Source organism: Cebus imitator, unplaced genomic scaffold, assembly GCF_001604975.1.
Source record: "Cebus imitator isolate Cc_AM_T3 unplaced genomic scaffold, Cebus_imitator-1.0 Scaffold33, whole genome shotgun sequence".
Taxonomy (NCBI): domain Eukaryota; kingdom Metazoa; phylum Chordata; class Mammalia; order Primates; family Cebidae; genus Cebus; species Cebus imitator.
Window position 1 is genome coordinate 3,740,364 of NW_016107348.1, and position 13,200 is coordinate 3,753,563.

A 13,200-nucleotide genomic window follows, 5' to 3' on the forward strand; every position below is an offset into this window, starting at 1 on the left:
ACTATCATGGCTTGAAGTAAGTGTTGAGTTTTGTTATTACCATAATAAATACAATTAATACCTCTGTTTGTCTCACACACTACTTGAAGAGTTTCTGCTTAGGCTGTGATTAACGGGTTTGCTTCTCAGTATGTGTACAGAATAAAGTCAGATAGAGTTCCACAAGTTATCTTTTTTTCCTGATTGAAGTCATTTACACACCGTGGTCTATCATGACATCAGATTATTTCTAGTAAATAATAAGAGAAGAAATGCCCCATATTCAGCATTAACATATCCGTGCCTCAATCGGTCACTTTCACCTCTGCTATAAACACTTAGATGAACCGAGCAGTGAGTTAATTATATTTCTCTGAATTTGGAATGATACAAATAAAATGTCCTGTCCCTGTGTGTCATCTGCTTTCCTCTGTCTAACCAATATGTTTTGCCATGTTCTATCTTTTTGTATTTTTGTCCTTGTTTTTTCAACAGCCAGGTATACAATAAAATGTAACTAGTCACCTGGCTGTTCAACATGTTATTTTTTCAAAACAAAGTCAATGAAACCTCCCCTGGAAGTGATGTCCTAACCCTGGGTCTTCTCCAATCCTGAGGGCCCAAGGAGTCTAGAAAGCTGTGAGTGGCTGCTCTGGAAGAAAGAGGTTTTTAAGAATAGCTCCTCTTCCTCTGCATGTGTTGCGTGAACTTCCTGTTGGCAAAGATAGGCTCTTTCTTTCTGCATGTCTATGCTAATTGGGCTGTGTTCATTTATTCTTTCAAAGATATTTATCAAGGTCAGCTGTGTAACAGGCAGGGGACTGCATGCTGGAGATACAAAAATGAACACCACACAGTTAGGAGCTTACATTCAAGGAAGCCACAGTCTTACATGGGAAGTAGGCATGTCTGCAGACAATTGCCACACAGTGAGATAAGCATTAACAGAATATGCACGGCCAGGCTATCAGTTTGAGCCCAGTATCGCCCACCACAAAGAGTCCACTTGGTCTGATAAATCTAAGGGAGCAGTTGACCTGGCTGTAGGTGCTGATCAGCCTGAAGGGAAGGGGACTGCTGGAAGGTGGTCTCGTGGTACCCTAGGGTGGAGAAAGGAGGGTGGGAAAGGACAGCCTTGGGACGGGTATGGGGTGACAGAAAGGAAAAGGTATTTGTCACCAACTTTGGTTCCTATACTTGCTCCATAGACTCATGCCTGATCTCTACAGAGAGAGCACCTGCAGGTAGAGAAGGAAGGGGCTTAAATGAGACAATGAACACATGCCATGCTATTTGGGGGAACAGGTGAAAAAATGTGACGCAAAGTGAGAGAAGAGGCTTCTCTCCACAATGTAGGATCTATGTGGCTGACGGCCTTGGGGCACAGGGAGAAAGCAACTTTGGGATGAGACACTGCCCTTCAGTGGCCCCATGGCAGGGGTTGGGGAGTGGGGTCAACAAGAAACTCAAAGTGGAAGAACAGGCAAGAGAGGAAGCACATTGCAGAGACCACCATATCATGCCTCCCAGTAATAATGGGAAGGTGGAAGGCAGCAGTGTGTCTGCATTTGGCAGGTGGAGGCTCAAGCCAATGCCATGTGAGTATTACCACTAATGTAATAACTATTCTTGTTAGGGCTGCTGTGTATAGGAAATCTAAGTCCCTACATGCACAAAAGTTGTGGGAACACCAAAAAAAAAAAAAAAAAGCACTTATGTTCTGATCACAAGATTAAGCAGAGTGATGCCTATACTGGTTAATAATGGAACTGAGGTCTGGTAGTTGGAGAGACAAGAGGGCCAAGATAAGTAACAACAGGAGACTCAGACACCAGTGTTGGGATTGGGGGGAACTGAGAGATGGTGAGAGGGAGTTCAGTCTGGCCCTCCCTTCCCCACAAACAGAGGGGCTTAAGAAGCTTACGGAGAGCTCCCAGTGGAGGATTCAGCAACATGAAACTAAAAGAAATGGCCTGGAGGCAAATAACTAGACAGAAATGTCTACAAACAAATTCTAAAAATAAGACTTATCTCCTAAACTAAACAAAATGAAATTCTACCTATGTGCACTTAGTTAAATAAAATTCAAACAAAAAACAACCTTTCAAACATCACTAAAGGGCACATTAAAAAATACGTCCCTGCTGCCCTCAACCCCCTTCCCCAGAGAAGCAGTTGGTAGCTGCCTGGCATGACCTTGGAGTGCTGCCCCCCAGAGTCTTGATCCATCATTACAGGGTGAAAGCATAGATGTTAGGGGACCTCCAGGATCCCTTGAGCATAAGACCAGCATCCATCTCTGCATGTCAGTGCCGAGCCAGTTGTTAAATATTCTGAACATCACTGGTATCCTTCTGGAAATATGTGCGCATATACAAGTATATCCCTACACACACCTCTTTTTTCCTTTCCATACAAATGGAAGAACAAAATAAATAGCGTTCCACATTTTACTTTTTTTGTGCCTACTTGGTCTACCTTTAAATGCATGAATATACGCTGTATGTTTTTCTTTCAGAAATAACAGAATTTAGGTACAGAGATAACAGAATACCTAAAGCTGAGAAGTGGAGCACAGTAGTAACAAGAGAGACTTTGGAATAGCCTCTGGGAGCTTTTCCTCAGGCACCAGTGAACCAGGCCAATGGCGAGTGGGGAAGCCGCTCTGAAAGCTGGAATCTGAGTGCGCCACTCCAGGCTAACAGCGTCCTGAAGGCTTAGGCAGAAGGGAAAAGGAGGCTCAACATCAGTCACATTGCCCAGGAGGGATCCAAGCTTCCTGGAGTCCCGACTCCTAGTACCCAAATTCAGCAGTTACCTAGAATCAAACCAGCCCTGGGTGGCAGCAAGTTAAATTTCAAATTTCACACTCTGAACTTTTTCCAGGGAGTTTTTCCTTCATTCAAAAGAGACATAAAATGAAGTTCTTCATAAAAGAGCTAAAATGTATTTCTCCTAATTGTCCCATTTTTACCTTAAATGCTGAAGGAAACATAGAGTTTTATTCATGAGAGAGAAAATATTTATAAACTAATATTGAACCAGCTTTTAAAGTATACTCTACATATCGAAAAGTCAAGAGCACCAGGTGTACTCTTCTTATAGGTATGTTTATTTAAAAAACCCCCAAGAACCAGTATGGGGCAGAAGGCAGGAGTGTTAATTTTCCATGTCCCATTTCTAAGTTTCTACACAGTACATTTTCATTATTTTAATATAAACGAGAGAGAGGCAGAGATTGAAGAACAATTACAATGGAGGGTGTAAACTGCATAGGAGGAGGACGGGGAGTGGAAGCAGAAAACTATTATCTAATACTTTTGTTGTTCCCTGATGTCCCCAGAAATGTCGAGGCTAGAAAAGTCATAAAGGAGCAATTTCTGCTGATAGACTGTCATCTAGTGGTATCATATGAGTAGCTGCTGAGCTTTGGAATGTTTTTAGAAAATATGCTTATTACCCTTTAAGATCTAGGGGGGGTCTATGGTCATACCACCCTGAATATGCCCGATCTTGTCTGATCTTGGAAGTAAGCAGGGTCAGGCCTGGTTAGTGCTTGGATGGGAGACTGCCTGGGAATACTGGGTGCTGCAGGCTTAAAAAAAAAAAAAAGACTAGAGGGAACCTTTGACAATACTGTCACAAGCAGAACATAACTCACATTTGTGCCTCCCAGAGGTCTAATGTCCTTGTCGGCAATAGCTAAAACAGGCTGCACATTCTTCAAAAGGAAGTTTTGCCTCTGCAATTATTTGAATATTGTCAAAGAAGACCTGATAGGCAAAATTAGTAACAGTAACTTTCCTTTCTGTTTACAACTCATGGAATTGTCAGTGTTCTCCCTGCTGATGGTCAAAGTAGGCCCATATTTTCAAAGGTTTTCTCCATTTTTAGGTGTTGACAAAAGAGTGTATGTAACCCACTGGCCAAATAGGTCTAGAGATACAATTCAGGACAAGGAAGTCACAAACTCAGCAACAAGACAATGTTCCCCAGATTTAATCTATGCCAGGAATCCATCCTGCTTGGTCACAAAGAGGCATTACGGTCCTCTTTGTCCAGTCCTTACTCTCTGTGTCACACCAGCCCTCTTGGACAGGAGGGTTCCTGTTGCCTTATTCATGAGAGAGAAAATGCTTGTAAACTAAACTTGAACCAGGTTGTAAACTATATTCTACAAATTGAAAAGTCAAGACCACCAGTATACTCTTCTTGCATGTATGTTTATTTTAAAAATCCAAAGAACCAGTATGGGGCAGAACCTATGGAGGAGGACAGTATGGAGCAGAAGGCAGGAGTGTTAATTTTCCACGTCTCATGTCTATATTTCCATACAACATATTTTCATTATTTTAATACAAATGAGAGAGAGGCAGAGATTGAAGGAGAATATTTCCAATGGAGGGTGAGAACTGCATAGGAGGAGCAGTCACCCTGCCCCCCTCAGTGGTAAAGTCTATGTTCAGACAACAGAGCCAGCACACAGCTCTCAGTTACCAACATCCATTCAGCACGCCATACTATTTCAACCATTTCTACAGTATAGGCATTACATGTGTCACATGAAACAGAACGGACAGACCACATCCACACCAAGAAGTTGTGATCAAAAGGGAAAGCACTGGGTGTTACAAGGAAGGGTTGTCACCTACATTGGGAAGATCTGAGTGAGGTCCCTCTTAGGAAGGTTGCATCTGTCACTTATCAGAAAAAGGTTGGAAAAGCATCCTGGTCACATGCCAAAGCCCTGATCTTGGTAAGGACTTCGGGCTTCTGAGGAACTGAACAGAGGTCAGATGCCATAAACTAACTCCACAGAAATAAAGAACACCACAAAATTCTAGGAGGCTTAAAACCTGCAGTTACAATAGCAGCACTATTCATAACAGCCAAAGAGTAGAAACAATTCAAATGTCCATCAACTGACGAGTAAATAAAATGTAATATAGTCATACAATGGAAAAGATAAAAATGTCTTATAGCCATACAATGGCGATAAAAACGTGTTATAGCCATACAATGGCTATAAAAATGAATAAAATACTTGAAAATGTTATGTTAAATGAAAGAAGCCAGACACAAAAGACCACATAGCATGGCTAGGTGAAGTGGCTCATGCCTGTAATCCCACACTCCCACACTTTGGGAGCTCAAGGCAGGCAGATCTCTTGGGCTCAGGAGGCCGAGACCAGCCTGGGTAACATAGTGAGATATTTATCAAGGTTTTCGCTTATCAAAATATAAACAGAAAATTTGCCCAGTGCAGTAGCACACGCCTGTAGTCCCAGTGACTTAGGAGGTTGAGGTGGGAGGATCGTTTAAGCCTGGTAGGTCAAAGGTGCCGTGAGCTATGGTCATGCCACTGCACTCCAGCCTAGGTGACAGAGTGAGAGCCTGTCTCAAAAACAAACAAACCAACCAACCACAAAGCATATAATTCCATTTGTAGGAAATGTGCAGAACAGGCAAATCTATAGATTAGTGGCTGCTTACGACTGGGGGTAGGGGGGGAAATAGAAAAATGAGTGACTACTAATAGCTAGGGGTTTTTTTGGAGGGAGTGATGAAAATCTTCTAAAACTGTGACACGGGTTGCACAATTCTGTGAACATACTAAAAACTATTACTTGGGGTTCTCCGCACGCCTCGGAAACAGCAGCCCAAACCTCACAACGCAGAACCACGAGATAACGGAGATTGCAGAGCCCTGCGCAAGAGAAGGACAATTCAGACGGAGGGGGGCCGAGGAGGTATCCAGCACGCGGGAAGGACCGGCGTGCACAGGGGGCAGGGGGAGGTCTGGACTCGGCGTGGCGCGGGTGAGCGGCGCGCTCTCGGGCACCCGGCCGCCAACTGGGATGCTCCGGATTCTCGGGAGGCCAGGGTGCGGCGCCAGAGTCACTTCAGCCCACGTCGTTCCGGTGAAAAAAGGGCAAACTCCGGGTGTGCAAAACGTCTAGAGGTTTCGGGGCTGGCGGTTCCGGGCGCGCCTGGCCGGCGGCGGCGCAGAACTACAACCCCCAGGCTCCCCCGCGTGGCGGCACGTGGGCCCTGGTCGGACGGCCGCGGTTATAAAACGCGGAGGGGGCTGCCGAGCCGAGCGGCGGCACCGACTGAGCGGAGGCCTGGGTGAGCGCGGCCCGACGGACGCAGGCGGCCCGACAAACTGGGCGTTCGGGCGGAGGGACGCTGGGGCCTGACTCGGGGGCGGGTGAGACCAGGACAGAGGAAAGGGGGAGGCCAGTTAGGCTGGGAAACGGAGCTGGAGAGGGTGTGAATGCGAAAAGTGTGGGGACAGAGTGGGGCAGAGGGACCCCCTCCCCCGGATTCTTTGCAGACAGCATAGCTGCGGGGTCTCAGAGGACCCTTTCTTCAAAACAGAGTTAGCAATTGAGCAGAAGGGAGCTTAATGTTAAATCTGATACATCCCCCCTTCACTTTAGGAGAAATTGATTGTTTTCTGCTTTTTAAAGAACCCCTATTTGTATTTCCTCAAGATAGTCTCTGTCCAGAGCTACATCCTATCCCTATTTTGTCTTAAAACAAACAAACAAAAAACTTTGCCATTTTAAAAAGAATTTGATTTAGGCAGCTTTAATTGTTTGCATTAAGTGTTCTTATCTGTGGATGCAGGTATAAGATTTCAATCCTAATACCCCCTCCCCAATGTTTCAATTATAATATTCTAAATTCACATTAAGCCTTAGGAGAACATTTGAACCATCTGCTTTAGATACTAGCTCTGAAGACTTCAAAGCATAACATTTCCAAGTTTATCTAAAACTTGAATCTTAAAAACATTGATCATTCTCTGTTAAAGTCGTTGTTTTTTAATCCCGTTTCTTCCTGTAGGCGTTTCACAGTTTGCAAAGGCAGTAAACTTTTACTTATTTAGTGTACTGCTCTGTGCAAAGAAATTTTCGAAGCTGTCACTGCCCCCAGATGGCAGACAGTCTAGGAGAGGAGCCAAAAACCATCCTGCCTGTAACTCTGATGTAAGGTTTTTAATGAAAAGCAAGTGTTTGGGGGAATTCTGAGGTTTAAGAAATTTTGGCTGGGGTATCAGGAAATCCCCTGGGTTTTAAAATGAGATGTTTTTATTTATTTATTTTTTAAGCTACACCTGCTGGAATGGATACAGCGAGTTTTAAAAGTTGGTCAGACTGAAGAGGTTGAAGTGAGAGAGCCACAGAAACAAAGGCAAGCAGACAGACGGTGAAAGGTAGGTAGGAGGAACAGGAAACAGTTTGTTCAGCTGGGCAAGTACAGTGCAGGCAGGAAGATTTGAATAGAGACCCAGACCCAGGGAGTTGGGTGTTTAGCCTACTGTCATTTTCTAAACAGGACAAAGACCAGACCAGAAATGCTGGTGTTACTGGAAGATTAATCTGACAGCTGGTGTGAACTGAAGAAGAGAATAGGGATTAGGACAGTGATTGCCAACCACTGTCCAACACTCCCACAGGCCCCTTGTTTTGAATTTTTGAACTAATCAAACTACGTTTGTGGTAATTAGTTTTATTTCTTTCCATCAAAGGCACATATAAAATTGCCAGTTTGAGCTTCTGATGATTCTAAGAACATCCGTGTTACTGTCCTTATTATGAAATAAATGCAGGCAAAACCACAAGAATATGGCATTTTATTTAGCCTGAACAGCCTAGTAGTGTTGGATTTAGGAGAGGTTTAATGCTGAGACTCAGAGCCTGAGACTCAGGCTCTCAGGACTCTTTATCACTTGAACGTTCTTGGGCCCCTTGGACCTGAGGTTTTGCCTATTGGTCTAGATAAGAGGTAACAAAGGGGCAAATTATAAAGGCGTAAGGAGGAAAAGAGGAATTGCAGGGGAAGAAGATAACAGAATTGGAATGACCTAGTCCCTAAATAGACAAGAGTAGTAAGGGTTGGAAAGGAGGCACCAGCAGAGCAAAGATGACTGGGAAGACGATGCTGGTAAGAGCATGATAATATTTTCTACTGTCCTATATACATCAGGCAAGACTTCATGGAGGACACTGAACACATACTATGTGCCCAGTGTCACTTTTCATGAATTAGGTCATTTAATTCTCTCAACAACCTTGTGAAAAACAATTACTATTATCCTCCTTTACAGAAGGGGAAACCACAGCAGAAAGAGGTTACTTAATGGGCTCAAGGTCACCTAGCTGGTAAGTGGTAGAGCCAGGATGCAGATCCATGAGGCCTGACTCCAGAGCTGGCCCTCTCACTCCTCTCCAGTAAGGAACAAAGGAGATGCAGGTTCCCTTTGGGCATGTTAAGTTGAGATGCTTATAGGAGTGCTAGGTGAAGATGTACAGTAGGCATAGCATCAGTCTCCTTTGATGCTTAAACATCCCTATAGTGGGGAGATGGCCTAGGTTATTGGCCTTCAAGGCTCAGAGGCTGAGTGGCCTGTTGATTGTACTGAAGGTAATTAGGGCCACATCTTATGATTTCTTATCTTGTGTTTTCCCATGGTCCAGGTTATTAGATTCATCTTTCTAAACTTCCAGCCTGATTTTGGTCTCATGTTTGAATTAAGAAATACAGAGAAAAGCTACATGCAGGACTTGCTCTTGATGTTAGGAGCAAGTCTTTCTGGGAACATGTCTGTTTGCAAGGAAAGTATCATGTTGTCTTTCTACTGAAAGCAGTCAGTATTTCTCAAGGGCTTACCTGAGCCAAGACTCTCGGGGAAGAAAAATAGAAGATCTGGTCTGTATACTTCTGAAGTTTATTCTCCTATTTGGGAAGATAAGATGAACAATTAGAGCAAACAAAACAAACTTATATAACTAAGTACTACATTATGTAGGTTAGACTTAAGTATAGTGGGCATTGGGTTTTTGAATGTGCCAGTAATGTCAGAACTATAGCATAACCTTTGTTGGTCACCTATAGACATCACTTTATTTGCTACAAGGGCCCCTATCTTTTGTAGAATTGTCATCAAATACTATCTGATTATATTTTATTTTCAATTGTTAGACGTTACATTTGTGGCTTTTTATGTCTTATCGCTCAAAAAACAATAACGCTTCTACAACCAGCAAATGTCAGAGCTGCAAGTTGAACCAGGTGGTCAAATGTCAAGAGCTGTGAGTTGAACCAGGTGTTCTACCTGTGGGACCCAGACAGTTAACCAGTCTGCTCTGTTGCTTCTTGTGGCCCATCTGGAGTCTTTTACACTGATTATGGGCAGCTACAATCTGCCAGATGGTGAGAGATCCTTTGGCCCCCAATGAGTGGTGTGAGTTTAACACTTTCAGTGGTGAACTCCCTATCTGTGGAAGCCATTATCTAGCCACAGTTCTGATCACTTCGTTCAGTCACCCATGTGTTCCTCTCTCTTCAGTTGAACACCTGGTGTCAAGCAGAGGGCTCACTGCAGAGAGCAAAGGCAAATGAAACATCCCTGTCCTGGGATCCTGCTCTAGTGAGGAAGAGGGAGGTGAATATGCAGTTTACATGGTTAACTAGAACTACGAAAACTGGACAGAACTGGGCAAAATTAGGATGTGAAAAGTTAGGTAAATCTGAGGGTAGTTATGTAAATCATGATGATACCTTAAGACAGGCTTGTTTTAGGTGAGATTCTAGCTTAAGAATGAAGACAATGCAAAGAGAAAATGTCCCCTTTTATGACCATATTTCAGTTTAAGTAATAGTACAGTTGACTCTTGAATTACATGGGTTTAAAGTGTGCGGGTCCATTTACATGGATTATTTTCAAATAAAAGTGGATAGAAAATCAGTATTTGCAGGATTCAGAATTCTGATATGCCAGGCTGGGGCTGCGTGACTTGAGCAGGCGTGGATTTTCATATACGTGGGGGTCCTGGAACCGATCCAGTAACCGATGTGTATACTGAGGCATGGCTATAATTCATTGTATATTTTACTTACCTGAGTTAGGTTCAAGCTTTTTCGTGGGCCTGCTGCTGTTTACCTTTATCCTTCGAGGTCTTAGATTGCTTCCATCATCTGTGTAGATAAAATAGGAGCCTGTCCACATAGAATGTTTTCAGGTCTACCCTCTCCTGTCTTAAAGTTTCCTCCTCAATAGAATTAAGCTCTAAAATTTTACCATCTTATACTTGCTCTGCGTGTTTGTGTACTTGTAAGCACAATTTAGAGTTCTAAACTAGAAATGGACTTTGACTGGGAGTTTTATCATTGACATTCCTTGAAGAAAGAGAGAAATTACATTGTATGTTTTCCAGGCCTACCAGCAGCTCAATGGCCTCCCCAAAGAAGAAACTTCAGGGTCTTGTGGCTGCAACCATCACGCCAATGACTGAGAATGGGTAACTATCATTTGGGGTCTTGAGGGGATCAGTTCTCATTCAACCAAGAAGGACAGAAGTTCTTTGTAGTAACGGTCACTTAAGACCCTGCACCTCTGTGGAACTATTGCCAGAAGGCAGCTTCTGTCGTCCATCTGCACTGTCTCTGACCGCCAAGTCTGAGGAGGCACTCTATCTCTGACCCCAAAGTCAGAGAAGCACTGTATCACCTTGCAGAAAGGGAGAAGGTGAGAAATGGCAGCTTGCCTTGCTCCCAGTGTCTGTAGCTCCACAGAGCAAATTCTCCTTGGATTTCACCACAGCCCTGGCCTTTCTAAACAGGGCCAGTAGCATTGGATGAGAATCCCATTTTAGCATAATTTGATATCAAGCACTGTCCTAGCCCCTCTCAGGATCCTGTCTCTAGACGTCAGCATGATTCCACTTCAGGCTGTTCATAGACTTGATGAAAATGTCCTACCCTGAGGAAAGTGGGAGGTTATCTGCACGATGGACTCCTGATTCATGTTTACAGCCTCATTTCAACATTGACTAGATGTTGGGCAGACGGAGGGATGGGGGGGAAGTAACGACAGATGATTGTTGAGTAATCATTACCCCAAGAAAGTATTTTGACCTCCAGAGGAATACAGTGGCAGTCCTTCTGCTCAGAAATCAGATAACAAAAAGGTCCTGTGGCATAGGGAGCCATGCGCTGTGTATAACTTTTCCTTGAACATCGCCCCCTGGCCAAAGAGAGTTCATCCGGATCTATGTTTTTGACCCGTCAGAAGAGTCAGGCTACCAAAACAGATCCATGAAAAATCATATCCTTACTAGGTCTAAATAAGATTCTTGCTGACTTGGCATTCAGATTACTCAGCTGGTTAATAATAATTTTTTTTCTGTTACTTCCCCTTTCCACAAGTTTTAAGAAAGACTGACATCAGCTGTTTCTCAATGCATCAGTCACTGGTTCACAGACCAAACAGAAGACATGTGATTGCATGAATTGTCAGGATTTACTTCCTGTTACAGAGCGAGATCCTGCCTGTAATCCCCTAACGCTGCATCTGGTCCATGCTACTTTAACCTTTTAATAAGACCCCTCTTATCCTGGAAGTGGCTTCTTAAAACAGTCTTGTTTGTTCATCAGGGATGCACTAACAGTGTGAGTGTGTTCTTCCTCCCTATTCTGCTGTTTTCCCAGAAGGCCAGATCCCATAATTAGAGATAACTAAAATGACTTTGTTTTTCTGGATCTTTCTCATTTCCCAAAAACCTGTGGTCCTGCTGCTTCCATTTTACTATTTTCTCATCAATTCTGCTTTTTTCTTCTAGTAACCTTACTTTCCTGAGGTGTGAAATTAAAAAAAAAAAAAAAGAATGAATTATGTATATGGTATTTAAGAAATAAATAGTGTAGGTCAGTGTATAGCACGGATTAGGCACGGGAGCCATGTTAGTTCCCTTTTCTCCCACCACCTGCCCCATCAAACATTCCTATAGCTACAAAGCAGTTTCGGAACACCCACCAAGAACATGTAGGCATTAACCTACTTACCCACAAGGGAATCTGCACTTCTGGCATGTTTCCAAGACCCAAGATGGAAGGAAGGGGCACATGGAATCTAATACCTGGAAATACTGCCAGATGACCTGCCCCTGTGGGACTTCTCCTAATCTGGCATGTACAGTATACATATCCACCATAATTCTGAGTGGCTGAACAAGGACTATTTCCCTGGATCCTTTTTTCTTCTTAATTTCAATGAATGCTCAATAACAATTCAGCTTTCTGCATGTAAGTTGATGTCCTAGAGTACAGCAGCTGCCGGAAAGAACAGGGGTAGGTAGATCTTAGTGAAATGATCTGTGGCCTGGACCCCAAGCTTTACCACCAGTTAGCTCTCTGAGCCTGGGGAGATCTTGTCACCTTTTAAGAGCTCTCTTTCATATTCTTCAAAGAAAGTTAAACCACATTATGTCTATGACCCTTTCCAACTATTAAGAGTCTGTAGTCCTCTGGTGTTATGTCTTGGGGATATTGTGGGGATCACCATGAAATAAGAATGTATAAAGTACCTGTAATTCTAGTCCATTGTCCACACTGTAGCTCAGTGAGCTTCCTAGTAAATAAATCTGATCATGTCACTCTCCTCTTTGGGACTCTTTTGATGCTTTTGTCTAAGCTTTGCTACCCATCATATGGCCAATGGACCAGTTCTACCACCATGAGAACTTGGCAGAAATGCACAATCTCAGGCCCTATCATACCACAGATCAGTCCTGCATTTAACAATGTCCCAGAAGATTCTTTAGCACATTAAAGTCTGAGATGAGCAGACTTCCTGGGATGGCATAGGAAGCCCTTCACTGTTTACTTTTCCTGCTTCATTTCTTTGTCACCGTACCTCTTCTGCCTTCCATGTCTCCACTCATTCTGTTTCCTTTGCCTTTTTCTACCACCATCCTCTTTTTTCTTACTCCACTTGAACACTTCTACTCATCTATCAAAACCATCCTTAGAAATTCTCGCCCAATTATCTTAAAAGGAGTTCAATGACCCTTCTATAGCACCCTGTCCATACTCTTCCCCTGTGATTCCAAGCACGCTTTTTGCCTTGCATTAAAAGTATTTGTTTATAATTATTAAATAACTTTTTGTTACTTGCCTATGTCTTCCAGCAGGCTTTGAGCTGCTTAGCCCTATTCAATAGGTATTGAATGCTAGGCAATACACAAGGACTGAGCAGTTATTTATCTTTGTATCTTAAGCATGTGGCATAGCTTTGGTACCTTTTGTTATTTTATGAGTGAATACACTACGGGAATGACTAGTGCTGGTAGTTAAGAAAAAGGAGGCCGGGTGCAGTAGCTCAAGCCTGTAATCCCAGCACTTTGGGAGGCCGAGGCGGGTGGATCACGAGGT

At 43.4% G+C, this 13,200-nt stretch overlaps 1 protein-coding gene and 1 pseudogene across 5 annotated transcripts in view; both read left to right on the top strand.

The window, feature by feature from the left end:
- Positions 1–3,458: 3,458 nt before the first annotated feature.
- Positions 3,459–3,576, top strand: LOC119470540 (annotated as a pseudogene).
- A 2,442-nt stretch (positions 3,577–6,018) lies between these two features.
- NPL (N-acetylneuraminate pyruvate lyase) overlaps positions 6,019–13,200 on the top strand; it is a 38,649-nt gene continuing 31,467 nt past the window's right edge. For 2 of the 5 annotated variants that reach the window (XM_037737064.1, XM_017524495.2), the window contains exons 1-2: positions 6,023–6,108; positions 10,206–10,289. In XM_037737064.1, coding sequence (XP_037592992.1) covers positions 10,222–10,289 — 68 coding nt within the window. In that variant the 5' untranslated portion in view covers positions 6,023–6,108; positions 10,206–10,221. Of the gene's footprint in view, positions 6,191–7,096; positions 7,202–10,205; positions 10,290–13,200 lie in introns of all 5 variants that reach the window. The other 3 variants (XM_037737062.1, XM_037737061.1, XM_037737063.1) reach the window with 3 other exon arrangements.